This window comes from Lepisma saccharinum, chromosome 23 (assembly GCF_977018435.1).
Source record: "Lepisma saccharinum chromosome 23, izLepSacc3.1, whole genome shotgun sequence".
NCBI lineage: Eukaryota > Metazoa > Arthropoda > Insecta > Zygentoma > Lepismatidae > Lepisma > Lepisma saccharinum.
This window is the reverse complement of record NC_139251.1, coordinates 6,335,237-6,361,664: the sequence shown is the minus strand read 5'-3', so window position 1 is coordinate 6,361,664 and position 26,428 is coordinate 6,335,237. Positions and strand designations below refer to the sequence as shown.

The 26,428-nt window shown below is 37.8% G+C and overlaps 1 protein-coding gene across 1 annotated transcript in view; it reads right to left on the bottom strand.

Moving 5' to 3' along the window:
- Positions 1 to 26,428, bottom strand: part of LOC145977863 (uncharacterized) — a 263,309-nt gene that overhangs the window by 22,679 nt on the left and 214,202 nt on the right. Inside the window, exons 16-17 of the mRNA XM_083110188.1 lie at positions 11,749 to 11,867; positions 6,997 to 7,145 (exon numbers count right to left, since the gene is read on the bottom strand). Of these exons, the coding sequence (XP_082966314.1) occupies positions 6,997 to 7,145; positions 11,749 to 11,867 (268 nt within the window). The remainder of the gene's footprint in view (positions 1 to 6,996; positions 7,146 to 11,748; positions 11,868 to 26,428) is intronic.

Sequence of the window (26,428 nt, the reverse complement as noted above, 5' to 3'; positions counted from 1 at the left end):
TAGACAATATACTTCCGTTAGACATTTTTGTACGTACTTCGGTTATAGTGTGGATACAAAAAATACATTTTAGACTACATTTGAATCTTATCTGGACACGATTTAGATATGAATAAAACTTGTTCTTTTTAACATTTTCTGGGTGTTCTATTTTTGGCTCGATTGCTGCTTAATTTCAGTTTTATGCACATATAGGGTAATTGGGACAGGACCCTGGGGGATATCCAGAATTGGATATGTTATGGGCAATTCGAGATCATATTTGGAATATTTTGTACACCAAGTGGGTGGACGTTATGTAGACAATATACTTCCGTTAGACATTTTTGTACGTACTTTGGTTATAGTGTGGATACAAAAAATACATTTTAGACTACATTTGAATCTTATCTGGACACGATTTAGATATGAATAAAACTTGTTCTTTTTTAACATTTTCTGGGTGTTAAAAGATGTTTCCTGTTTGGAACATATGGAAATTTTCGTAGCATTGTGTGGATATAACAAAAACTCTTTAAACATTTATTATAACCCTATTAGGACACCTTTTATATATCAAATAGCTGTATCCTTAACTGAATTGCATAATTCTTACTAAATCGTGTGTGCACAAGAATTTACTCTCCATTTGTAAGAAACATATATGGAACTACAGGAATATCATTTGGATTATATTTAGAAGAATTTTGAACACATCACATTCAAACTTAGCGGTGTTTAATATCCATACACCTCTCAATATTACATAACATTTTCAAAACTCTCCGCCGCCACACATTATTTTAAATCCAACCAATAACACCCTTACCCTTTTCCAATATTTTTGGTATACCCCTGAACTTTAACTCCTTTCCGAAAATGTAGTATGTTCCTTAATACTTACTTCCATTTTTACAATATTCATAGTATAGTGCAACGCAATAATAATAACATTACTTTTGTATGTAAACACCGTTCTATTTATTACTAAGACACGACTTACACATTTTACTCTATTTACAATACATACTACCAATATTTGTTTTCATTTTGAGAACACCATGTACAGCGGGCTCCATAAGTATTATGCTGTCTTTTATTCGACGAAATAAAAGATTCAAAATTCAGAAAAAACTTACACATTTTACTCTATTTACAATACATACTACCAATATTTGTTTTCTTTTTAAGAACACCTTGTACAGCGGGCTCAATAAGTATTATGCTGTATTTTATTCGGCGAAATAACAGCTTGAAAATTCGGAACATTTTACACATTCTACTTTATGGTGCATAAGACGGATTTCAAACATCAGTTCAATCAATCGATCAGAGGATTCCACATTTTCTACCATGCCGTCGTATATTTCTGTACCGATTACCCCCGGTGCATAAACGGATTTCAAACACTAGTTCAATCCGTAGGACATTTCACATTTTACGTTATATTCATTTAAGAGGCATCACTCGTTCCTCGTTGAAGAAGTTGAGTCGACACGGAACAAGGAACTCCTGCGACAATCATCAAGGAACTCCTGCAAACACCATCAAGGAACTGTTGTGCCTCACACAAAAACGCCGTGATCTCATATCCAGACTCTTAACGAATGACGGGTTCAACTGGTATTCGAAATCCGTTTTATGCACCGAGGCTGATCTATCGGGTGCCGGATTGAACTGATGTTGAAAATCCGTTTTATGCACTGAGCTCTCCACTAATAAGGGTGCATATTATAATATCGGTTATATAATTTGCGGAAAAAAGTATTCTATAAATATATATACGTATGTAATATATACTTCTTGACCCTTGACCTTGGAATGGAGCCAAGGGTTGCAGACTGTTAATGGACAAGAACAAATGGTGTTTGTTACGAACGGCTTTGGTGTGATGTCTTTGTCCGTGTGGTGATAGGTTTTCCCGGGTGTTAATGGATGAGAGCAGATGGTGTGTGAGTGTATAGCTACAATTCTTGGAATTAGTGACTGATATGTGTGGCGTGTTTGTTGGGATGGGTAGGTGGAATGGTAATGTGTCTGGTGATTAAGAAGAGGTTATGACATCATCATACTGTCAAAGAAAAGGAGAATAAAAGTCTGCTAGCATATAATGGAGGAAAAACAGCAAAAAGAGAAAAAAGAGTCGGAGAGTCTAGATGTAAAGAAAATAAAGAGAGCAAAACGAGTAGGTTTTGCGGAAGAAGTGACTGTGTATAGTGTACCAGGACAGGAAGAAGATAGGAGAGGCACGTGGGCGTTGGACGCTTTGCGGGAACGGATGCGAGCAATGTGTATCGATGACGTAGATCGGAAGGGTGGTATAAAAAGGATTAGCGGATTGTGAATTCATACTACCAATAGTTATTTTCATTTTAAAAACCCCAAGTACAGTGGGGTCCATCAGTATTATGCTACATTTTACGGCTTCTAAATCAGTATTATTTCTTACAATATTCATAGTAAAGTGCAACGCTCTATTTATTACGTGGACACGACTTACACATTTTAATCTACATGCTATCAGTACAATTCTCAGAAATCGTCAAACGTCTTCAGCAGATGTTTTTCTGACTGATACGAAGGCTCATGTAAATTCTCGGAATCAATTAACCGTCTTTACAAGATGGTTTTTAGCAGTGACACATTCTGTTATTCAACGCAGATGTCTTCCTGACTCATATGAGTTGCAAAAATCGAAATTTTCAAATCGCTCTAGCTCCTCCCCTAATTGACGTAGAGCGGATCTGATTACATATTTGTAATCTGCACGTCGAGACCTTTCGTTAGAGTGGTCGGAAGGTGGGTCTACGATTGCAAATAAAGAAATTAGGAAACCGCGTTGCAAAAAATGATACCAGATGTCCGTCTCTATAAGGAAGTCTTGTTCGTAGAACATGTGCTGACATCGAACAAGGAACTTCTGTGAAATTCATCAAGGAACTGTTGTGCCTCACAAAAACGTCGTGATCTCATATGCAGACTTCTAACGTACGTTGCAAAAAATAATTGCAGATGTGTGTCTCTATAAGGAAGTGGATAGAATTCCTTCTGCAGGCATCCTTCCCTCCAGTTCATCTGCTTTTCATCTCGGCCGCGTTGCAAAAAATGATACCAGATGTCAGTTGGAAATAACCGCCTACGCGCCTTAAAAATTCGCTTTCTCTTATTGCATAAGGCATAAGGTCATCCTAAGTCTTACCGTTTCCAAATTAACCCCACTTCCGGTCGCCATTTTGGAATTCCGAGCATAGGTTCTATTTACATTTTACTCACATATAAGCGTACGTGATGAATCCGCAAACAGATTTTTCCTAAGTCTTACCGTTTCCAAATTAACCCCACTTCCGGTCGCCATTTTGGATTTCCGAACATAGGTTCTATTTACATTTTACTCACATATAGGCGTACGTGATGAATCCGCAAACAGATTTTTCCTAAGTCTTACCGTTTCCAAGATAACCCCACTTCCGGTCGCCATTTTGGATTTCCGAACATAGGTTCTATTTACATTTTACTCACATATAGGCGTACATGATGAATCCGCTAACAGATTTTTCCTAAGTCTTACCGTTTCCAAAATAACCCCACTTCCGGTCGCCATTTTGGATTTCCGAGCATAGGTTCTATTTACATTTTACTCACATATAGGTGTACATGATGAATCCGCAAACAGATTTTTCCTAAGTCTTACCGTTTCCAAGATAACCCCATTTCCGGTCGCCATTTTGGATTTCCGAACATAGGTTCTATTTACATTTTACTCACATATAGGCGTACATGATGAATCCGCAAACAGATTTTTAAATTCCCTGATATTCTCTGCGCATTCTCTCGCGCAAGGCATCCAACGCCCACGTGCCTCGTCGGTCCTCCTCTTTTCCCGGTATACTATGAAACTCCACCTCCTCCGAGAACACTACTTTTTTTATTCTATTCACGTGCTGCCTCTCGGAAACTTTTTTTCCTTTTTGCCCGCTCTCCATTCCGCCGCCTACTAACGTATCCTGCACACAGTCATACCTTATCAACGTTCCCACGAACTTCTACACGCCCATTCCAAGAAACACCCGACATGTCCCAACACGTGTTCCACAATCTCTCCATATCGCTTCAATATCCCAACACATTTCCTTTCCAACTCCTTTATCTTCTCAACCGTCGACGCTTATCAACATCAACAGTCAGCAATTAACTTACTATCTTGAAAGGCGATATGATACTGGAATCTGTGTTTGCGGCAGCTGCATATGTTTCTCTACGATCATTTCACACTTTGAAATTGTTAACAAAGGATCAGAATGGAGAACGGGGACGATGTAAGTACCTTATATTAATTTCATTTTGTCAAATAATAAGTTCATATTTACACATCGCAACATTTATTGGTGTCGATCATCAGTTTACAAAATATATACACAGAAATTCTTACACATAATAAAACTCTACAGGTGAGTAATTATATAATATCGGTGTTGCAACAAATCGCGTTCAATGCTAATATTCTTTTGAAACTCATTTTCTCCCCAAAGCAAACCAAAGATGATCTTCAGGAAAATGTTGAATTATTATGCTTTTCAGAGCCTGAAAAGCGTTTTAATTCTTACATTTTGACTACAGGACGAAAACTGTCGAATTTCTCACAATGACTCTTCAATGCCATCTCTCCCCAAACACCGGATACATGTACCCATTTCCGAGAATTTCAGACTCAACAACGCCATCTGTTTTCAAACACCGGAAACACGTACTCCGATTTATATCTGACGTCACACGCCAAAATAGCGTAACAAAAACAAAATGGCGTCACAAAAATTAAAACATTTCATAATAATAATAATAATAATAATAATAATCCGAGAATTTCAGACTCATCAACGCCATCTGTTTTCAAAGACCGGAAACACGTACTCCAATTTATATATAACATCACACACCAAAATAACATAAGAAAAACAGAATGGCGTCACAGAAATTAAAACAATTCATAATAATAATAATAATAATCCGAGAATTTCCGACTCATCAACGCCATCTGTTTTCAAACACCGGAAACACGTACTCCGATTTATATATAACATCACACACCAAAATAACATAACAAAAACAAAATGGCGTCACTGAAATTAAAACAATTCATAATAATAATAATAATCCGAGAATTTCCGACTCATCAACGCCATCTGTTTTCGAACACCGGAAACACGTACTCCAATTTATATATGACGTCACACGCCAAAATAGCGTAACAAAATGGCGTCACAGAAATTAAAACAATTCCTAATAATAATATAATAATATTTAAATTAATAATAATTTAATAATATAATCTGGTCACGTGATTTCCATTTTGTGACGTCACAAACAGTCACGTGACTCACAGAAATTGCAAATTCATCCAAACCTACGCCCAAAACATGTTCGGACATGTTCTATTCAGACAGAAAAACCGTTCCACCCATTTCCAGAAATCTCAGACTTATCAACGGTCTCAAACGGGAAACGCCCCCCAAAACTTACCACCTATCTCATCAACACCGGAAACCCTTATCAAGTCCTCAATAACAACAAAAAACACTTCCCGCAAACTTATCAAAGCCACCGAAAACGCCCCCCGGAAACACTTATCAATCTCCTCATTCACAACAGGAAATCCATATCATTAAGCCCCGCCCCTTTTCCCCATCAACCAATCAAAACGCTCAAAATATTAAGCCCCGCCCCTTTTCCCCCATCAACCAATCAAAACGCTCAAAACATTAAGCCCCGCCCACTTTTCCCCATCAACCAATCAAAACGCTCAAAACCCCCATTCAATGACGTCACACCAATCAAATCCCTCCTAACAAAATAAACTCCACCCATTTATGACGTCATCACCCAAAATCCCCACCCTTGCTTGCCCACACTGCTTGGTCATCAATTGATCTTTGATCGATCTTTTCCAATCAATTGATTTATCGACCTCAACGGGGGTGAATAACTACTTACGCCGAATGTTCATAAATTTTATATAGTCCGAATCTGTGGTTCATTCCGCGTATAGCGGTATATTATTGGTCTGTTTACGTCAATTAAGCTCCGATCTACAGTCTTTTTTATAAAACTCTGCATTTTGCTCAAAATTGACCGTCTCTTACCTGGCGAAAGAGGGTACCAAAAGGTTATATAATTTAGAACTCCATAATTTGTATTCATGTCCAAATATTATTAGAATGATTAAATGAAGAAGAATTAGGTGGGCAGACTACGTGTACAAATGGGGGAGGAAAGAAAAATTTACAGGATTCTTGTTGGGAAACCTGATAGTAAGAGACCGGCTGGAAGCCCAAGACCAAGATGGAGGGATAACGTTGAGAGGGACCTAAAGGAAATTGGTAGGGATGAAAAAGATTGAATTGATCTTTCCCAGGATAGGGACAGATTGAAGGTTTGTGTTGCAGCAACCATAAACCTTCGGATTTAAGAAGGCTAGAGAGTTAGTTATTGAGAAAAATCAGGAACCTTCAGAATCACGCGGATATGACCCCTGACACCAGGGCACTAAACTCACATCACAGAATGTAATCGAATGGAGGCTAGCCTCCTGCAGGAATTCCCTCCCTTTTTACAAAAATCAAGTTACTTCTACTTTTTTTTTTATTAAATGTGACTCTGTTAGAGTTTCAGCTATTTACTTTCAAAAGTACAATTCCTTAAAACAAGTAACTATAAGTACTTTCAAGAACTGCTGTAATACCCTTGTCTGGTCTTACGGCGGGCGACCTAAATGCTAGCAAGGGGAGTGGGGAGCGGGAAAGAGACCAATCCAGTGCGATGACTAGCATGACCTGAAGAACAAGGTGCACCCAGCGCCTCCTCCCATTATGTCCTAACTCTCGGCGCCACTTCTGTTGTCTGGTTTGTCTCTGGCGTATTCCTCCCTCCCCGCTTCTCGTGCCAGCATGTAGGCCGCCCACCGTAGACTGGACAAGAGCTATAGTTAATTCGATACAGTGTATAACTGTTAATCTTTCTTACTTGCAAGTTCCACCATTTCTTCCGTCCTACAGAAGGAATCCAGCACTGCTCGTAAGATGTTGTCTGTGGTTTCGGAATCTCCAGGTCCTCCACAGAGTTCCGCCACTCTGGTGTATTGGCTGGTGCACTCGAAGAACAACTCCCTCTTTCTACAAATGATGAAGTAACACATTTAATAACCTTTGGAGTTGCCAACAAAAACTTTCGTATGAATAGCAGTACAACCACATAATCACCACAACCTTGTCCTCCTCCACAAAACCTTAGAAATGAAAGATCCAAAATGCCTCTCCAGGCGGTTTCAATATCTTTCCAACTTTCACTGCCGCAACACCAGATCACGTGAAAAATCTCTGCTCTCCATTCCTCTCCACATATCTAATATTTCTACGTCAATTCATTTACTGTTACCTCTGCAGGACACTGGAACAGACTGTACCCCACCGAAATAACAAACCTCTTCCTCAATTCTGCCCCTCGGTGCAAGATAATGGTAACCCACAGTTTGACCAAAATTGAGTTAAAGTTGTTTCACGAGCCTACATATGCTTAATTTCCTCCTGTTTTGTCAGAGTTCGCATGTGATACTGCCATGAACGTTTTCTGGCCATTATTATTATACCATCACCACATATTCGTAGCAACATAGTGGTAACCCACAAGGCAAGATGGACGCCTTGCTGGGGGAAGCGTGAACGTTCATAGAAGCAATTTGAAAGTTAATTTGTTGGAGATATAATTGATTTTGAAGTAGTGATTCATTATAAAAATCACCAAGCAGTGGAAACTCCTCAGATAGTGACGAAAGTGAATGTATTGGTTTCTTTCGTTTTCATTCATTGTGTTACGTACCATTATGTTGCACCGGGAAAAAAGTTTTGTTTTGAATACCATTATCTTGCTCACAAATTCTTTGAAAAATGTTTTGGTGTTTTTTGGTGTGTTGCCATTAGAGACTGCTCTCACCTCGGATGATAAAGTTACTGCTTCATCAGACCTCAAGTACAGCGCCTTGCATAACGTAGTGTGGAAAACGACCCAAGTAACTGGTTCCCGAGACGGATGACAACATAGATGGCAGTGCGATCAGCATAGCTGCTAATTTTCTTATGAAAGTAATGCGGCTTAGTTAGTTTTTGGAATATATTATGTAGATTTGTTTGACTTGAAAGGCGGTACGTGAATTGATGGAAACAGTTATATTTGTGGAGTGATTTGCAGTCACAAAATGACAAATTTGGAAAGAAAAGTAAAATAAAATTAATAAATAAATAGCATGCGTAACACAAGAAGAAACATCGCAATGTGATTCCGGACGTCAGGTGTTGGATTGTGTAGTAGAGTTTATTTTTCTATGTTGTTAGAATATAAATAGTATCCTGAGAGATATTTCATACTGAGGTGACAAACCACAAGTGTCGCTTGGAAGCGAGCATTGGTAATCAATGCAGGCTTTCGAACCGTAGGGATGGGACACAAACTCTGACTGCACCGACAAACGATACGGGGATTTCACGGGTCCTTCTGTCCAAGTCAACTTTCATACCGAATCGATACGCGACACATCTCGCTTGGAAACGAGCCAATCAAGAGCAACATTTCACATCGTAGCGGCATGACGGGCAGCACAGGCCAGCGTTCTCTTGGTGAAATTCTCAAGCGATAAGTGTCGCGTGCCGCTTGTCGCTCTGGTGTGCAATCTCCCTAAAGCAAGACACTCATTGCATCGCGCATGCGCGAAAAACAAACCACGGCAACACGTTGCAAGCTATTGACGAAAATGGCCCGGTATGAGCGACACGTGTGGCTTATCGTGTCGCCTAGATCTGTTGTTGTAACATGCGGTTTATTGTGGTTTATCTGCTGTTCGCATAATTAGCAGCAAACGCTTGCTAATAGACTGAAGGCACCATGTCACTTGTCACTTAGTTGGGAACTTATCCTGTGGAGTGTCGCTTCGGTCTGAGCACCCTTCCTTTAAGGAGCTTTCAGACCGAAGTAACATGTAGCACGCGAATACGCCATATGAACGTGTCGTTTGTTGTTTGGATCTTCATGCGGAATGAATGCTCTTTTATAGTCTGGAAGTGTCTGTGTTACTGGTCTCATTAGTGTGAACATCCCGTGTCGCTTGTCCTATTGGTCTGAAGGTTTCCTTACACTCATGTCGATAGAACTAAGGAAGTTTTGTGGGTTTCTCCTTGTCGTTTCATGCAATCATCATTATCATCATCGTCGCGATTAGTTTAAAGCGGAAGAAAAGAGACAGCAAATATCAAAAATACAAATGCATCAGTGTGTATATCTTTAAAACAAATGATGATGATGATGATAATTATGAATTTAATTCATACACAAGAATTTAGTTAGGCTACCAAGAGCATCCCACGCGAATATCTTGTCCCGTATTATTAATGAAAGGAGAGAAAACAGGACGTGGTGGACTGTCTAGAATGTTCGTTAATATATTCGCAACCACTGTACCAAATATCATAGAAATTTTCACATTCATAGAAATGCTTCACGTAAAAGAACCTGACGTTGCAACGAAAACTCCATTTACTTCCATTATAAGCAGACGAATACCATGCAGCTGTACCGACACCAGCGCCTCTAGCGGTATTGTATTCGAGTGGAACCAACCAGAGAGCCCAGAACACTGCCGTTTTCCACACTACGTTATTCAAGGCGCTGTACCTGAAGTTTAATTTTCAAGGGAAATCACCTAGAAAACGGCAAAGGAAATGAAAATGCCATCAGTGAGTGCAGTGTCATCGGAGGAATTTGCGAAACAGGAGCATAAATACATATCAACTGCATAGAAAGAGGTGAAAGCAGCTGCTCTTGGTGAAGGCTGTATGTGCCCTAAAGCAATGATTCAACGAACTGCTTGCTAATCAAAGAGGAAAGCTATTTGCGTAGTTTTGTAACTTGGCAATTTTGACATCCAAAATTAATATCTTTGCTCCTGCATGAGACTGATTGACAATAATTTCTTAAATTGTAAGATAAAGCATTTGTGTTGTATCAAGCACTTCTTGAAATAAAAATTAAATTATTCATTTGTGCATACTGAATTTCATTTCAGAAAACATTGGTATGCAACAGTTGGGTGCAATAAAATGTTATGCCACACCTTTTTTCCCCCCACAATTTGTCTCGTTTGACGTTGAGCTTACGTGGGTATTAGACAAGGTTCGTGCGTCGTTTGCACCCTACCGTCTACAATATTTACTCCTGGATTCTTTACGGGCCTCCCTGGTGGCGCAGTGGTCGCATCCCTGCCTTGTAATCAAAGGTTCTGGGTTAGTTACCCGGTGGAAGCACATAGTGGTTCGGATCCCACTTTAATTAAACTGTAGGTCCAGTCCCGATTAGTATAAAATGGACTTAAAACAATACTTCAATCATTCAATTCAATCAATTCTGGTTTCTTTACTTGCTTTTCTCAATTCACTGTTACTGGCAGCTGCCATGACGTACGAATATTTCTTAAACATGATATTAACACTATAAATGTTCAATAACACCAAAAAGGAATTTTAACTTCAGCATTTTATAATCAAAATTTAAAATTTTCTAATTTTGAATTCAACCTTTCAAACTGCGCAAGGAATATTGATGTCATATATGAGGGACTACAAATGATTTAACATTTATCTTGAAATTGGGAATAATAGGGTTGACATTTATATCAATATTCAATATCCTGGGTAGAAAAAATAATTCCATAAGAGGCAAGATCTATGTTCTAAATTTTATTGTGCCTTTTAGACCTGGCTCTTTCACTCTTTCGGTTTGGACTAAATTTACCACTTTTCGTGTTTTCATTTGTTCGCAAGGTGGATAAAAATTACGATTTTTTATATCAAAATATAATTTTTGATGATCTCTTAATATTAATCCAGTCTAAAAGATTTAAATCGATTTTTTTATTTAAATAGATTTAAGAAGAAACGCTTAAATTGCTTGTATGGTTTTTGGCACTGTACTTATAAATATTGTTTTTTTCTATATAGAAAACCTTATTCTGGTAAATGGCCCTGTAAAATATTTGAGCAGTTTGAATAATTAAAGCAAATAAAACAATGTATGTAAATATACGTTTCTCTGTTTCTGTGATGTAGATATGAAGTTGTTATGGAAGTGTTTAAGTATGTTATTGAAAACATAATAATTTTAGAAATTTTTTTTCCAGTGTAAATAAAACATTCTGGACGTACTACATAATTGTAACAAAAATGTTTTTATTGACTTTGTAGCTGAATTTTGTTAATTTTCTAATGATAATTTGCAAAATATCAGCTGCCATGTTTATTTACAGTTTAATGATAATGACACTAGTATTTACGGTTTAATTAGTATTTTATATTTATTCTGTACAAAATATTTGCTATCTTTGCCTGTTAAATTTATGAAATTTTAAATCAAGAGAAAATTAAATGTGCTTACAGTTTACGTATTATATTTTCTTTCGTATGACCTTCACGCCATCAATATATTTTTTTCCTTTCTTTCCCTTTCTTATAGCTTAATAAACATCAATAAATAATGATGACGAGGTTAATGTTCTTTCACCAAAAGTAATTCTGATATCTACAAAATCTATAAATTATTTCCTTAAAGTTATTTAAATGAGGATTTTTTTTTATAAATCACCTGATTTAAATCAAAACGCACTTAAATCTATCCACCGTGTTTGTTCGTGACAAAATAAGTAAATAGAGGCATAGAAGAATACAAACTACTAACCTGCAAACTGTCTTCATTGCATCCACAGGTATTTCTTCTTTGGGCCCATTCCACTTCATTCCTCTGCCAACGATCGGCGCTACTCGTTCAATGCAGCTGTTGCCTTCCTTCTCGATCAACTGGAAGGGAAATGAAGCATAGTCTATATCTAGATTATAGGTCTCCAAACTCACCGAGCCATTAAGCTATACTCTTTGCCAACTATCTCTGGAGCATGGCCGCGCATACCGTCAGAGAAGCGAGGGAATCTAGTGGCCAGAGTGAAGCAGTACACGCTGCTCGAAGGTTGCTAACTGCAGTCGCTTTCCCTATCTCCTCGCAATCCCATTCCCTCTCACGTGTTCACTGGTGGAGCCGTCTCACGCCACTACTTGAGCAGAGACTTGTTTTCGTTTGCTTGCTCTACAGATACCCGGCACAGAGTATACTTCCCACATTTGTAAACACATGACACGGAAAATTGTACACATGATACACTCTTTTGAAAATGCAAAAGTAGGACACAAACGAAATGGAAGAGGTTCCTCCATCCTTTTGTTGCTCGTAGTAGGTGGGGGAAATATATTGCAGCAATACTTAATAAGTAGTGGGTGAATTTTCACATTTATAATTTTTAAAATTACTTTCAGTACGCTCATGAATAGAGCCCGGAAGTTTGGCAAAATGCCTCTTTTTATCTACTGCATATATTAATAAAAATTTTCCGGATATACGTTTTTTATGTTGTTTCGAATGTTTTAGAAGCCTTTTCATTTTGCCTATTTTGCCTATTTGGGACCCCACTGCCTATTTTTAATTATAATGCCCTTTTTTGCCTTTTTCAATGAAATTTGAAAATTTTGTTTAAAAAAATGTGTAAATAAATTATTTTTCTCCCAAAAAACGTTGTTGGCATTTATTTTTCTTCCGTTTATTATGTGAATAATTTTCGCCTTATTTAAGTAATATTGAACTCACGTATGTTTCAACATAGCTGAAGGAGAAAAGTGTGTTTAAAAAAAAAAATAGTATTTCATGCTGAGTTAAGATATTGCCTTTCCGTTAACATGTCCTTGTGAATGATTGACTGCTGAAAACCTGTTGCAGAACACCTGCACAATTACGTCATCACGTCCAGCGTCCGTGTCACGAGGTTATTGACAAGAAACAGCACTAATGCCCAAGGGCCTTTGCATGAATTCCAAAATCAAGTTCTCTATCTTTAGTTTAGTTCTGCACTTTGGAAGGAAAGGATCGTGTAGTTGTCATCATGCCGAAATTTAGTGTGCTATTAAGTGGTAAGTGTCATGGTTACGTGCATGAATTTCGTGAAAGCACATTTTGGACAGATGGTACTATTCTTCTCTGCAAGATATGTGAAAAAACATTCAACCATGAGAAAAAATACTTTATATCTCAGCATGTGTCAACAGCAAAACATAAATCTGCAGTTGCCAAACAGGTTGGACAGAAGAAGATATCCCTAATTTCAACAGTGGGTACTTCGTCCAACAGGCAATCTCAGTTTTCTCTTGAACTGTGCAAAGCTTTCATGGAAGCAGGGATACCTTTCTGGAAAGTGGAAAACAAGTCACTGAGGAAATTCCTGGAGAAATACACTAAAGAAACGGTGCCGTCGGAACCTACGCTGCGGAAAACATATTTAAGCATCTGCTACGAAGAAGCTCTGCAAAGAATTCGTGCTAAAGTTGGTGGAAAGAAGGTTTGGATTTAAACAGATGAAAGTACTGACGCTATGGGACGCTACATAGCCAACGTCATCAGAGGAACTATGGAACCAACATGCGGAGAATCCTCGTCATTTCATCTCACGTCAGAACAACTAGAGATAGCCAATGGTTCGTCAATGGCTCAGTTATTCTCAAATTTCCTACTTCTGCTCTGGCCAGATGGTGTACTTCATGATGACGTGTTACTTTTTATCAGTGATGCAGCTCCCTATATGAAGAAGGTTGCCATAGCATTGAAAATTCTCTTCCCGAACATGCTTCATATCACATGTGTAGCCCACGCAATGCACAGAATCGCCGAAAAAGTTAGAGTGTTGCACCCAGAAGTGGACAGGATGATTTCGAACACAAAGAAGATATTTCTGAAATCTCCCTCTCGAACCCGAACATTTCAGGAAGTTGCACCTGAGCTTAGTTTACCTCCGCAACCAGTCTTGACGAGATGGGGAACCTTGATATCAGCAGCTATATATTATGCTAACCACCTTGAAAAAATCAGTGAGGTGATCGATGCTCTTCCAGAAAATTAAGCGGCTTCAATTCGTGAAGTGAAAAAACTCCTGTGCTATTCAGAACTGAAGAATGAACTGTCGTTTATTTTCGCACATTATGGTGCATTGCCAGAGACAATTACAAAGCTAGAAAAAAGAGGTGAGACTCTTGTAGCATCCATGAAAATCTTCGAGGAATCTATGCAGCAGATGATGGAAGTGTCAGGAGAAAAGGGGTCAGCTGTTGTGGAAAAGTGCAAATGGGTAGTGAGTGCAAATGATGACTTGAAACAATTGAAAAAAATTTGTGATATTCTAAAAGGTGAAAATGCTGTTATCGAAATGAGTCCAGCTACATTTGCTTGTTTTATGTATGCTTCATTAACATTTTTCCAGAAATTATAGATAAAAGTAAGTGACTTTCAAATGTGCCTTTTTCAGTTTATTTGCCTTTTTCCCATTTTTAGTGCCTATTTTCCACATTATAAATGCCTTTTTGCCTGCCTATTTTAACGAAAATAAATGCCTGAACTTCCGGGCTCTACTCATGAAATTCTTATAAATGAAAAGAAAAGAGGCGAAGTTTAATCTTACATAACGTACATTTACTTAAAGCTTTTTGGGGAGGAATTTCTTCTATCCCTTTTTGTACATCTGAATCTAAATCAAGTGAAGATATAGCGCTTGCTAAAGCTATAAATGAAGCGGATTAACAGCTTCTAAATGCGAAGGATTTGGCAGTAAAGAAAGATGTACTTTACCTTCTTCTACCATCATTTTGGAAATTGCAATTTTTGAGCAAGAGGGTTCTCACGAAATCAATTACATTCGAAATGAAAATATCCGGAAAGTTCATTTCAAGATTTCTTGTTAGCTATAGAACGGCGAAAGATGCAATATCCCTAGAACAGCTGAAAGGGGTCATTTTGACCCCTCAAAAGACGTGCATTTAAAAATTCCAAATTAATTTCTAATGGGAACATAATTTTATTGTATATTATTTTCTGTGCATTATGTATTATAATCAAAATGTTTAGGTGGTTTGTGATACACTTTGATTACAAATTAAAATTATAATTATCAACAACTGAATATTCCAGATACGCAACCTCTCAACACGAGCAGCGACGTGGGGTGACGTCGACACTTTGGGTAGCAATCAGTGGCGTGCCCAAAGGAGGTTGGTGTTGGTTATATCCCCCCTCCCCCCCCCCTTTAGGGTCCAGTATTCCTAAAAAAGAAAGTCAAAGAAAGTAAAATATTGCAAAATGAGAAAGTACTACTAAATGAAAGTACACATAACTCCCAACCCCTTTCCAAATTCCAAAACATGTTGATTTGTCAAATAAGCCAGAGATCTCCGGTTCGAAACCCGACCTGGCCATGGGTGTTATTTCTGTTTGTCCCTTCATCAATTTTATCGTATCATCTTCACGATTAGCCAAAAGTCCCGGAAAAGCGAAAACAAACCAAATGAAACAATCAATGATTTTATTTTATTTTTGTAGCTTAGCGTCGCTGACACATTTAGTTAATCGCGAAAATGATACGATACAATTAATGAAGAGACAAACACAAATAACAGCCACGCCGAGGTGGGTTCGAACCCGGAACTCCTGGTGTCTTAGCGTGGTTATTGATTTGGTGTTTTAAGTACACTTTATGCACATAAAGGCTAATCGGGACTGGACCTAGAGTTTAAAGTGGGTTGATTGATTGATTTAGTTTATTTTACTTTGCGTTTTGTGCCTCTTGGCTAATTTGTGAAGATGGAGATGAGTGATGAAATGCTGAAGGTGATGAATGGACATTCACAAACAACCAAACTCGAGCGGGATTCGAACCCGGGGCTCTTGGCGTAGTTTAAAGTGGGATCCAAACCACTATGTGCCTTCACCGGGTACCGATCCGGGACCACTTTCACTCCCCCAGGGAGGTCGGCCGACAACAAAGATGAGTGGAAAGCTCTAACTTTTTGGATACGTGGGTATCGGTAAAGCAAACTACATTTTTCCTCAGTGGTAAATTTCAATTGGATTTTTGGACCACCATGTTTGTAAAGTCACTCGGGGGAATATGCCCATCGGGGTTAAATGCCCACCCCCTCGTATCTCGCGCATCGTTAATGCTATGACAATTCTGCGACTCTTGTTTGAAAGCTCCCTCCGTGGTGAGACGGGGCAGCAGGTTTGGAGCTTGTGAGAAGAATCTGAAGCCATTCAGGGTTAATTTCATGAGGTAAGAACACAATTTTTGAGGCAATAATTTTTTGGACGTTGCTGCATTAACAATGTGCAATAATATTCCCAAGAGAGTGTTATAATAACGTGAGGAATGTACTAGATCGTCTTCAGAAATATAATGTGAAGGTAAATGCTAAGAAGTGTCAATTTGTTGCTACGGAAGTTGAGTATTTAGGATTTTGCATTTCTGGTGAAGGAATTAGACCATCTGTGAAGAACTTAGAAGCAATATTAAAATGTGCTGTACCTAGTAATGTCGGTCAACTAAAGTCATTTTTGGGAGTTATTTCATTTTACCATAGGCATATAACCAACTTGTCAATGCATATACCTCATTTGCATGAATTGCTGAAGAAAGGACATAAATGGGAATGGACTGATATTCATCAACAGGAATATGAATTAGTAAAGGAAATGGTGAAGAAAGCAGATGTCATTTTTCCTTTCGATCAGAATTTGGAAGTTGTACTAATTACAGATGAAAGTCCTGTAGGAATAGGTTGTCAATTGTGTATTGTGTACAAAAGTAATTTACGCACAGTAGCTTGTTCATCAGCAACGTTAACTGACGCTCAGAAGAATTATTGTCAGTTTGAACGGGAAGCTTTAGCTCTTATACATGGCGTGAAGAAATTTCACAAATACTTGTATGGTAGAACCTTTATTGTACATAGCGATTCTCTTCCTGTGAAATATATTTTTGGAGAAAAAGCTAAAATTCCTTCTACGGGTAAAAGTAGACTTCAAAGATGGGCTTTGCTTTTATCTACCTATGATTTTAAAATTGAATGCACTAAGCATGTGGAAGTAGCAGATCTGTTATCAAGATTACCCTTAATGGAAGTACCTGAAGATGGTGTTCCTAGCGATGAGTATGTATTTCACTTAGAATGTGAACCAGTCTTGTTACAATGTATTAAGGAAGAAACAGCCAAAGACTTGTTATTGCAGCAGATAAAGTTGTATGTCACTGAAGGATGGCCAGTGTGACGTTTTTCCCCGCAAACTGTAATAAAAAAGTATTACGTTAAATTTATTGCGTGAAAAAGCCCCACATTTTCCCTCATGCTTCGGTACGCCTGTGCGTCAGTTTGTTATTTGGCGGCTAGTTGGTCGATTGACCACTAGAGGCCCTCAGTGGTAAATTCCTTTTTTTGTGTGATCACGATCGAAAGGAAAATAACAGTTCGCCAGTTGCACGAAAGACAGGAACTCACGACCTTGACTTGTGTGAGCGATGAGGAACTCGTATCGCTATACATGCCTCAGTTGGGCTTTCGATGATCTGAGGTAGAAGGGGACCACGCTTTTTCATTCAAACACGTCGTGGAGTTGCCCCCTTTGTTTTCGCACTGGAGTTGCGAACGATATGTGGAAGTTACAGTTTGTTTTTTGCTGGAGAAACTACGGCGAGCAGTAGGTGGGACCATGTGGATCATTTTTGACAATTGGCCGTTTTGATCCTCGTTTTCTCTCGCGTCGAAAAGGGAACCCGGAGTTTAGAAGACGTAATTTGGCAATTACGAGAAGGAAGTTTAGAAGACGTAATTTGGCAATTACGAGAAGGAAGTTTAGAAGACGTAATTTGGCAATTACGAGAAGGAAGTATAGAGACGACAGGACAAGATACTGTGGATGATTGCGGATATTACTATTGGAAGGTCTAGTTCGGTTCTCTAGTAACCGCCGCTGATGAGCCACGCAGCCCGATTGGTCCTGTTTTTTGAGGTATGTACTTTTGCAACATTTAACTCAGTGAACAGTGAAGTGTTTTTTCGGCAAATGAACGTCTCGCTCAGTAAATTAGCATGAGTTGTGATACCCGTCGAAATATCAGAAAAGGAAAACTCAAATGAGAAGTTCGTCAACGTTTCCTCCTTTATTCGTATCCCGTCGCCGCGGTTGCTCTGATCGGTAGTGACATAACCTCCGTTGCATCCCATTTTTCCCGTAAGGCAAGCACTGGCCGTAATTAATAAAAATAAAAGAGAGAGAATAAGAGCATCAAAGGCAAGCATCAAAGCAAAAAAGGCAAGCACTGGCCGTAATTAATAAAAATAAAAGAGAGAGAATAAGAGCATCAAAGTAATCAGGGGGGGTTACTTTTCCCAAAGGAAAAAAAAGAGAGCTGTGTTGTTATAAGCCAAGAATTGATGTTGTAACTTTTAACGGTATTTTTGTACCGGTGGTACGTTTATATACATGTGTTGTTTGTTCAACTAATATTATTAAGTTGTTACAAGGGAATGTCAAACTTTTGAACATTTGTCCAATTCATCAAGAAAGAATGGTTGTAGTTACGTGGACGTATTTGTTATTTGAATGAGAAAAGATATTAACCATTCTTCGTTGCGAGGTTAATATAATAAAATTGACCTCGCGTCGCAAACTAATTTTTGTAGTACGTGTTTGTTTCTCATACCAAAATTGCGCCTAGATTAAGATTGTACAAAAATGAACTTGGTTGTTCGAAGACGGAGTCGTGGCAAGGCTTATGTTTTAATTTAAGGCTTACGTGATTACAATAGAGAAGGAAAGGGGGGGGGGCAAGTTATTGACGTCAATACGAAGAAGTCACCTGTTTAACGCGCCGCATTGTATCGAATAAATTGGTTCTCGTTTGAGACTGAGGTGGTCGTATAAAATACGTACCATTAACCTCAAACAACAACATTTGTACTGTTAGGTAGGGCACGAGTAATTCGAGTCCACGGCCTAATTGCACGTCTTCACCCATTTTTTTGCTATTTGATTGAGCGCCCACCTAATACGTTACACCAGCAAAGCTAAATAAAGATCAACAAGCTTCACCATTTGCACATTTTTTTCGGAGAAGACATGAAATAGTGATTGTAAAAGAATGTTTGATATGGGGCAACAGGTTAATTATTCCAAGATCGTTGCATAATGCAGTCTTGAAAAAACTGCACTATAATCATCTAGGCTTGTGGAAGTTACAAAATTTAGCGAGATCTATGTATTGGTGGCCGCAGATTGATATTCACTTAGAAAGAGAAGTTGTTAACTGTCCACAGTGTCAAGCACTTCAGAACAATGCTCCGCAAAATAAATATGTACCTTGGGAGCAAACAGATAAGCCATTTCAAAGAGTTCATTTGGATTTCTCTCATTTCGCTGGTCGCACATGTTTATTGTTAGTTGATTCATGCACACGATGGATAGAGGTTTGGAGAGTTAAGTCCACATCTAGTGAAGAAACGATAAATTGTCTCAAATAATGTTTTGAAAGATATGGATATCCTAGTGTAGTAGCATGTGATAATGGACCTCTATTTTCGGGAAGTAAGCTTAAAGAATTTTGCACTAAGTTAGGAATACGAATTATTCATTCACCACCATATCATCCACCCAGTAATGGTTTAGCCGAAAAGTGGGTCCAAAACGTAAAAAGTACTCTGAAGAAGAGGTGGTTAGAAGATTGCCATCTAGGAAGAAGTTTCGATTTCAGAGAAGCGGTGGAAGGTGCGTTAAGAGTAGCCAGGTTTACACCTTGCCATGCTACGGGAAAGACTCCTGCAGAGTTGTTGTTGTTGTTGTCATATCAACCTCGTAATATCTATAATTGGTCCTGTTCGCAAATAATGGAGAAGGAAGTGGTGAGAAGTGTGACGAGCACAATAGTTACAATGTTGTGATGAGTTTGCAATGTGAATTTATGAACGTACGTGTTCAAAATGAAACATATGACTATCGAATATAGTAAACAGTTTGTAAAAAGTTATGTACCATATCTAAGTTATAAATACAAAAAAATATTAATATTGGAATCTAGTTTTATGTTGATAAAAATGTGTAGGTTTCAAAAATTTTGGCGACCCAGTTTTCAGGATTCGAATTAGTAAGTGTTTAGCTATACGTTTTTCTTAATAATATAGTTAAATAATGACAGATAAAGGGAAAAGATCAACACGAAAAGGACAAACTATTGATGAAAGCTTGATTTCTGACAATGCGGAAATCAATGTTGAAAATTTCGGTTGTTGTAAGGATCCAGATAAGAATGCTAAGTATATAACTTGTCGCAAATGTGGAAAGTTATATCACCATAAATGTCTACAGTTAGCAGCGTTACATTCCAGTAATTCTGATACATTTGATCAGTACTTGTGCAAAGTATGCGATCCGATGTTTGGCCAGCATGGGACTGAACAAAATAAAGATACTAATTTCAATGCATTATTGGAGACAATAATTCATAAAATGGATGACGTTCAGTTGCAGTTTACAAACAGCCAACCACAGATGAAACAGCAGCTTACAGACAGCCAAGCGCAGATGAAACAGCTTACAGACAGCCAAGCGCAGATGAAACAGCTTACAGACAGCCAAGCGCAGATGAAACAGCAGCTTACAGACAGCCAAGCGCAGCTGAAACAGCTCACAGACAACCAAGCGCAGATGAAACAGCAGCTCACAGACAGCCAAGATCAGATGAAACAACAACTCACTGATCAAATGAAAAAGTTTTCTGAAAGTCAGGAGTTAATAACAGCGACTCTTTCAGAAAGTTTCAATCAGTCTCTTGTTACTTTTCGCGCTGAACTCCGAGAAGAAATAAAACAGGTGGCTGATGCTTGCATAATGAATACTAACGCCCTTAAAAATGATGTTAAAGAGGAATTAAGTGGTGTGCAGTCTAATATAGAATCACTTATTGCAAAGACGTCTTCTCAACAGGAACATCTCGTCGAACTAACGACACAAGCGGAAGAACAAGTCTGCAATATAAGTGCTGTTAAAATTACACTAAATGAGCAACAAGTATCTATTTCTCGCTTAGAAGATGAGATTGGTGATATTAAAACTAAAATAGGGCGCATTAGTAGTACAAAAGTGTTAGCTTCTGAGAATGATAAAGCACCAACCGTTGATAAAATATCTGTCGTGTCTGAGGCCAATCAAGTCGATGTAAATTCTCAAGCTGCACAAACTACTCCAATAACAGCTTTAACTAGAAACCATATTAAGAGAAAGAAGAAATTTGTTTCTTTTAAAGGCAAAAATTCAAACGCAACTTCATCTGATACAGACGTAACAGATTTTAGGAGTGAAGATTCGAATACTACGCATGTAAAGCAAATGTACAAGGGCAAGAGAACGAAGAGAAGCAGATTAGTTAGGGAGCGTTATCAGGCCATCAATAATGTTAATTCTAAACACTGTACAAATGCTTCTTTCACTAATTCATATGTCACACGAGATATATGCTGTTGTGATAATTCATTACAAGGGCAATTTAACACCGGTTCTGTTCACAACTCGCCTGACAATTGTACTAGCAATGTCCATGCTTGTTTCTCGGGCTGTTCAACAAATGCTATGACTACGGATTCTATTAACTGTAGCATTCATACCAATTCCTGCCCATTAACAGTTTGCAGAAATAGTTGTGTGTTAGACAATAATTCTGAACGAATTAATGCTACATATAATCGCGGCACAGGTTTTGGTACTGCCAGAAGTAATGTACACTTCATAAGTCCGAATAATCAGAATAGCACAGTAGTAACTACAGTTCCGTTTGACCCAATGACACCTCGTCTTCAGAATTCGATGACTTCGTTGAATAACCGTCCTTCACAAGCAATAGTAACTGGCTGTAATGAGACTATGCAACGCATATTAAAAGTGAGTGACTTGAACCTACTCCCAAAGTTCGGGGGAAATTTAGAGAAACAAAGTCCTAGAGACTATATTGATCAGTTAGTTTCAACATTCAATCTAATGGGAGTTCCGGAGGAATACAGGCTGAATAGTATATATAAGTGTTTTTACGGCAAGGCTTTGTTATGGTATAATTCTCATAAGAAGAGATTTTCATGTTTTCAGGATTTCGTAGGAAAGTTTTTGCATCACTATGCTTCTGAACAAGTAGTACAAGCACAATTGGCAGCTCTACGAACAAGAAAATATGATCCTAATGTTGATTTAAACTTAGCTACATTTGCATTGAAACTCTATTCTGCCTATTCAAATTTGGAAGAAGACCCATCTGAATCTGATATGATTCAGTTAGTGTTGCGACAAATACCGAGAAATGTGTCAGAATATGTGTCATGTCATGACATACCAAGTATGGACAGACTGATATCTATTTTAGACAGAATTGATTTGGTTCATTCGGGAAAAAACAAATCTTTTAGAGTTCCAGAGGACCAGGAAGAATTTATGAGAAGAAATAAGACAACCAAATTTCTGAACAACAAATCCAAACAATCATTCAATGTTGGACAAGTTTCTGTCAAAACGCAAGATTTTCGTAAGACCAGAAATTTTACATCTTCCCAAAATACGGAACCTACAACAATTGGTGGTGCAAGCAGAATTTCGAGCAACGTTCAGCAATCAAATCCATGCTCAAATCAACAGATCCAAAATACTTTACGAACGGATGAAGGCTTTTCATCTCCGAATAGTGTTCAATCAAATACACAAAGTTGTTATAATAAACGTCCAGTAAGGAACCAACGGGGTAAATGTAATTGGAACACAGTACGAAGCAACACTGAACAATCTAAACAACAATCTCAACCTTCTTTAGCTGAACCGTGGTTAAGGCCTTCGCAGAGTATGCAGGTGAATCCATCTGTACCTTTACCTCAGTGGAATGCAAATAATTTAAATTCCATGGTGCAATATCCTACTCAACCGTGGATATTCTCTCCCTGGACTACACCATTTACTTCTTGCAATACTACAGTAACTCAGCCAAGTATATATCCATCGAATAATTCTTTATGGTATGGTAATAATTCCAATTTGTTACCACAACCTGGGACTAGCAGTAACGTGACCCAAAGTCTAGTACCTTCGAGTAGTGGAGTGTACAATTTAACAGGAACGACTGCTAATACAAGTGAACACTCATCCTTAAACATGTAAGGCAGAGTAATGAGCTCCGGTTCCTCTGTCCAGTTAATTACAGGGAGCATATTCATCACTATACTCCAACATCAATTGAAGATAATCTCAATTTTCAGAGCAACACATCTATTGTTCCCAACCATTCGGAAAAGGAAGTTCTTACTATAAACTTTGTACTCGATTGGTATGAAGCTGAACCAGAATGGGTAATGGACGATGACGGTGTTCTTGTTTCAAACAGAAGAGTTATTGTGTTGCCAGGTCAAATTTGTGATTTAACCATTAACTGTATTATTGATTGTGGGAGTCAAGCAAATTTAATGGATTATGCAACTTGGTTAAAATTGAAAACTATTATACCTACTGCTAGATTAGATTCAGTGGATAATGTTAAATTATTTTCTTTTGCTGGTGACAAAAGATTTAGAGTTATTGGTTCTAAGAATATTAGTTTAATAATAGCTTCAGAGCACTTTCATATAGAGTTATATGTTATTAAGCAGTTACATGCCGAAGTAATATTAGGATTGCCATTTCTTTGGCGCTTCGGAGCAATAATTGATTTCAAGAAGCAAAATATCACATTATCAAGTGATAAGGGAGTTCAATCTAATTATGTTTTAGAAACGACTGACATATTCCCTTCATGTTCTCTTCAAAGTAACTTTGTAACATTTGCTAAGAATTCTGAGGAAGAAGAAGATGAAAACTACTTAGCATCTGAAACCGATCTTAAAGCTTCTTTAGCTGATAATAGTTTGTTGATTGCTACTGATGAAATGTATGATTTATTTCTCAAGTTATTGTTAAGTTTCAGAACATTGTTTTCTGATAAACCAAGGCAAGCTAAAGTAGAGCCTTACGAGATTAAATTAAATACAACAGAAACAATTGTGGCTCCCATATATCCTATACCTATAGCTCGAAGAGATGATTTGGAGAAGGAACTCACTAAATGGAAATCTTGGGGAGTCATTCAAGAATCGGCTTCACCTTATTTAAATCCGCTACATATAGTACCAAAAGCTGGTGGACAGTGGCGGCCAGTTGTTGATTTTCGTCGTTTAAATAAACATGTGATATCTCCTCTAGTTCGTGTGGAACCGATTAATGAACTACTTCAGAGATTCCACGGAGCTACAGTGTTTTCAACCTTGGATTTATCATCGGGCTATTTCCAAATACCACTTACAGAGTGCTCTTACAAGTATACAGCATTTTCATACAGAGGCCGACAGTACGTTTTTAAATTCTTGCCGTTTGGCATAACGTCAGCTGTATCTGTTTTTGTGGAAAGAATGAATCAGATTTTTAATCCATCTACAAGTTCGTTCCTAATCTGTTACATAGATGATCTTCTTATATTTTCACCTGATTTGTCTTCTCATTATGAGCAATTGAAATATGTGCTAGAGACACTTCATAACGTAAATATGTCTGTAAAATTGTCTAAGTGCAGGTTCATTAGCACTGAAATTAAATTTCTAGGACATATAATATCTGGCACCGAAATAAAAGTAGATCCAGAGAGCAATAAGGCAATCTCCGAATTTCCAGTTCCAAAATGTAAGAAGGATGTTCGTCGTTTTCTGGGTTTGGCTAACTGTATCAATTACTGAAAGGAAACTCAAACTGGTGCTGGACGGAAGATCATCAGCAGTCCTTTAATAACCTAAAGAAATTAATCTTATCATCTTCATCATTAAGACAACCTGATTTTAATAAGGAATTCTGTATTAATGTAGATGGTTCTAAGATCGGCGTAGGAGCAGTACTTTGGCAACCGGATGAAGATGGAAATGTAAATGTCATTCAGTATGTCAGTCGCACTTTGAAAGGAGTTGAAACCACGTACAGTACACATGAAATAGAATGCCTTGCTATTCTTTATGCCGTGGAAAAGTTTACCGTGTATATTACTGGAAGACATTTTACAATCTACAGTGACCACAAATCGTTGTGCTGGCTTGAATCAGTAAGGACACTGAACCCTAGGTTGAACCGATGGGCACTTACAATCATATAACTTTACAATCGAACATGTAGCTGGTTTTCAAAATCCAGTTGCTGATACGTTAAGTCGTTATCCAATTAGTAAATCACCAGTGACTACGATTAAAGAAATGTACGTAAATCACGTAATCTCTGATATAGAACCCAATTTCTGGCGAAGTGCACAAGAGAAAGATCTGCTTTGTTCGTCATTAAGAAGAAAATTAGTCTCAAGAAGTAAATCTGATAATTAAAAGGAAGTATTCCGTTGGCATACTATTTTTCAAACCCTATGTAGATGATGATTGGAAGATAATAGTTCCTAATGCTTTAATTGGAGATGTTTTGTATAAACAGCATGATTTAAAGGGACATTTCGGCTATTTTAAAATTTATGATTTTTGTAAAAGGTTTTATTATTGGCCTAAAATGCGTAAAAGTATTAAGGACTATTTAAGAAACTGTCTTTCATGTGCAAGGGATAAGCAATGCACCTTTAAAATTTCAAAGGAAGAATTACATGTGTATTCAACCAAACCTCACTACTTACTTTCAGCCGACTTGATTGGTCCATTACCTTTGTCTAAAGGTTTCCAACATATATTAGTCATTGTAGATGTAATGAGTAAATTTGTGATGGTTTATTGTCTTCGACGTGCAACCTCAAAGGAAATAATTAACAAATTTGGAATTTACTTTAATCATTACCCAAAGTGTAAGGTAATTCTCACCGACAATGGTTCGCAATTTAAGTCAACTGAATTTAAAAGTTATTTGGATTCTGTGAGTGTTAAACATGTGTTAACTTCACCATATGCACCTTTTGCCAATCCTGTCGAACCTTACAATAAAGAGCTGGTGAGACTATTGAGAATGTTTTGTAAGTATAACCATAAACTTTGGTTTAATTATGTGAATATTGTTGTTCATCTATTGAATAATTCAAAATCGGAAACAACCGGTTTCACACCATCTGAACTTTTTATGCATGTTGATTATCACGATGAAATAATAGACAAAATAAGTTGGCCAGATGACTTGAAACATTTACCCTGGAAGACAAAGTGTATAATGGCTGAAGCAAATATAAAACATAAAAACCAAAAGATTAAAAGGGATTTTAATGAACCTAAGCATCCGATAAAGTCTGGTGACCTGGTTCTTGTTAGAAACTATCTTAAAAGCAAAGCTATTAGTGATAGCATTCACAAATTTTTCAGCTTGTATGTTGGTCCTTATCAAGTCAAGGAAGTTAAGAATAACCAAGCACATTTAATATCATTGTCGACGCCAGCAAAGGAACAAAAGCAGAACTTAACAAATCTTAAACTTTTCAATT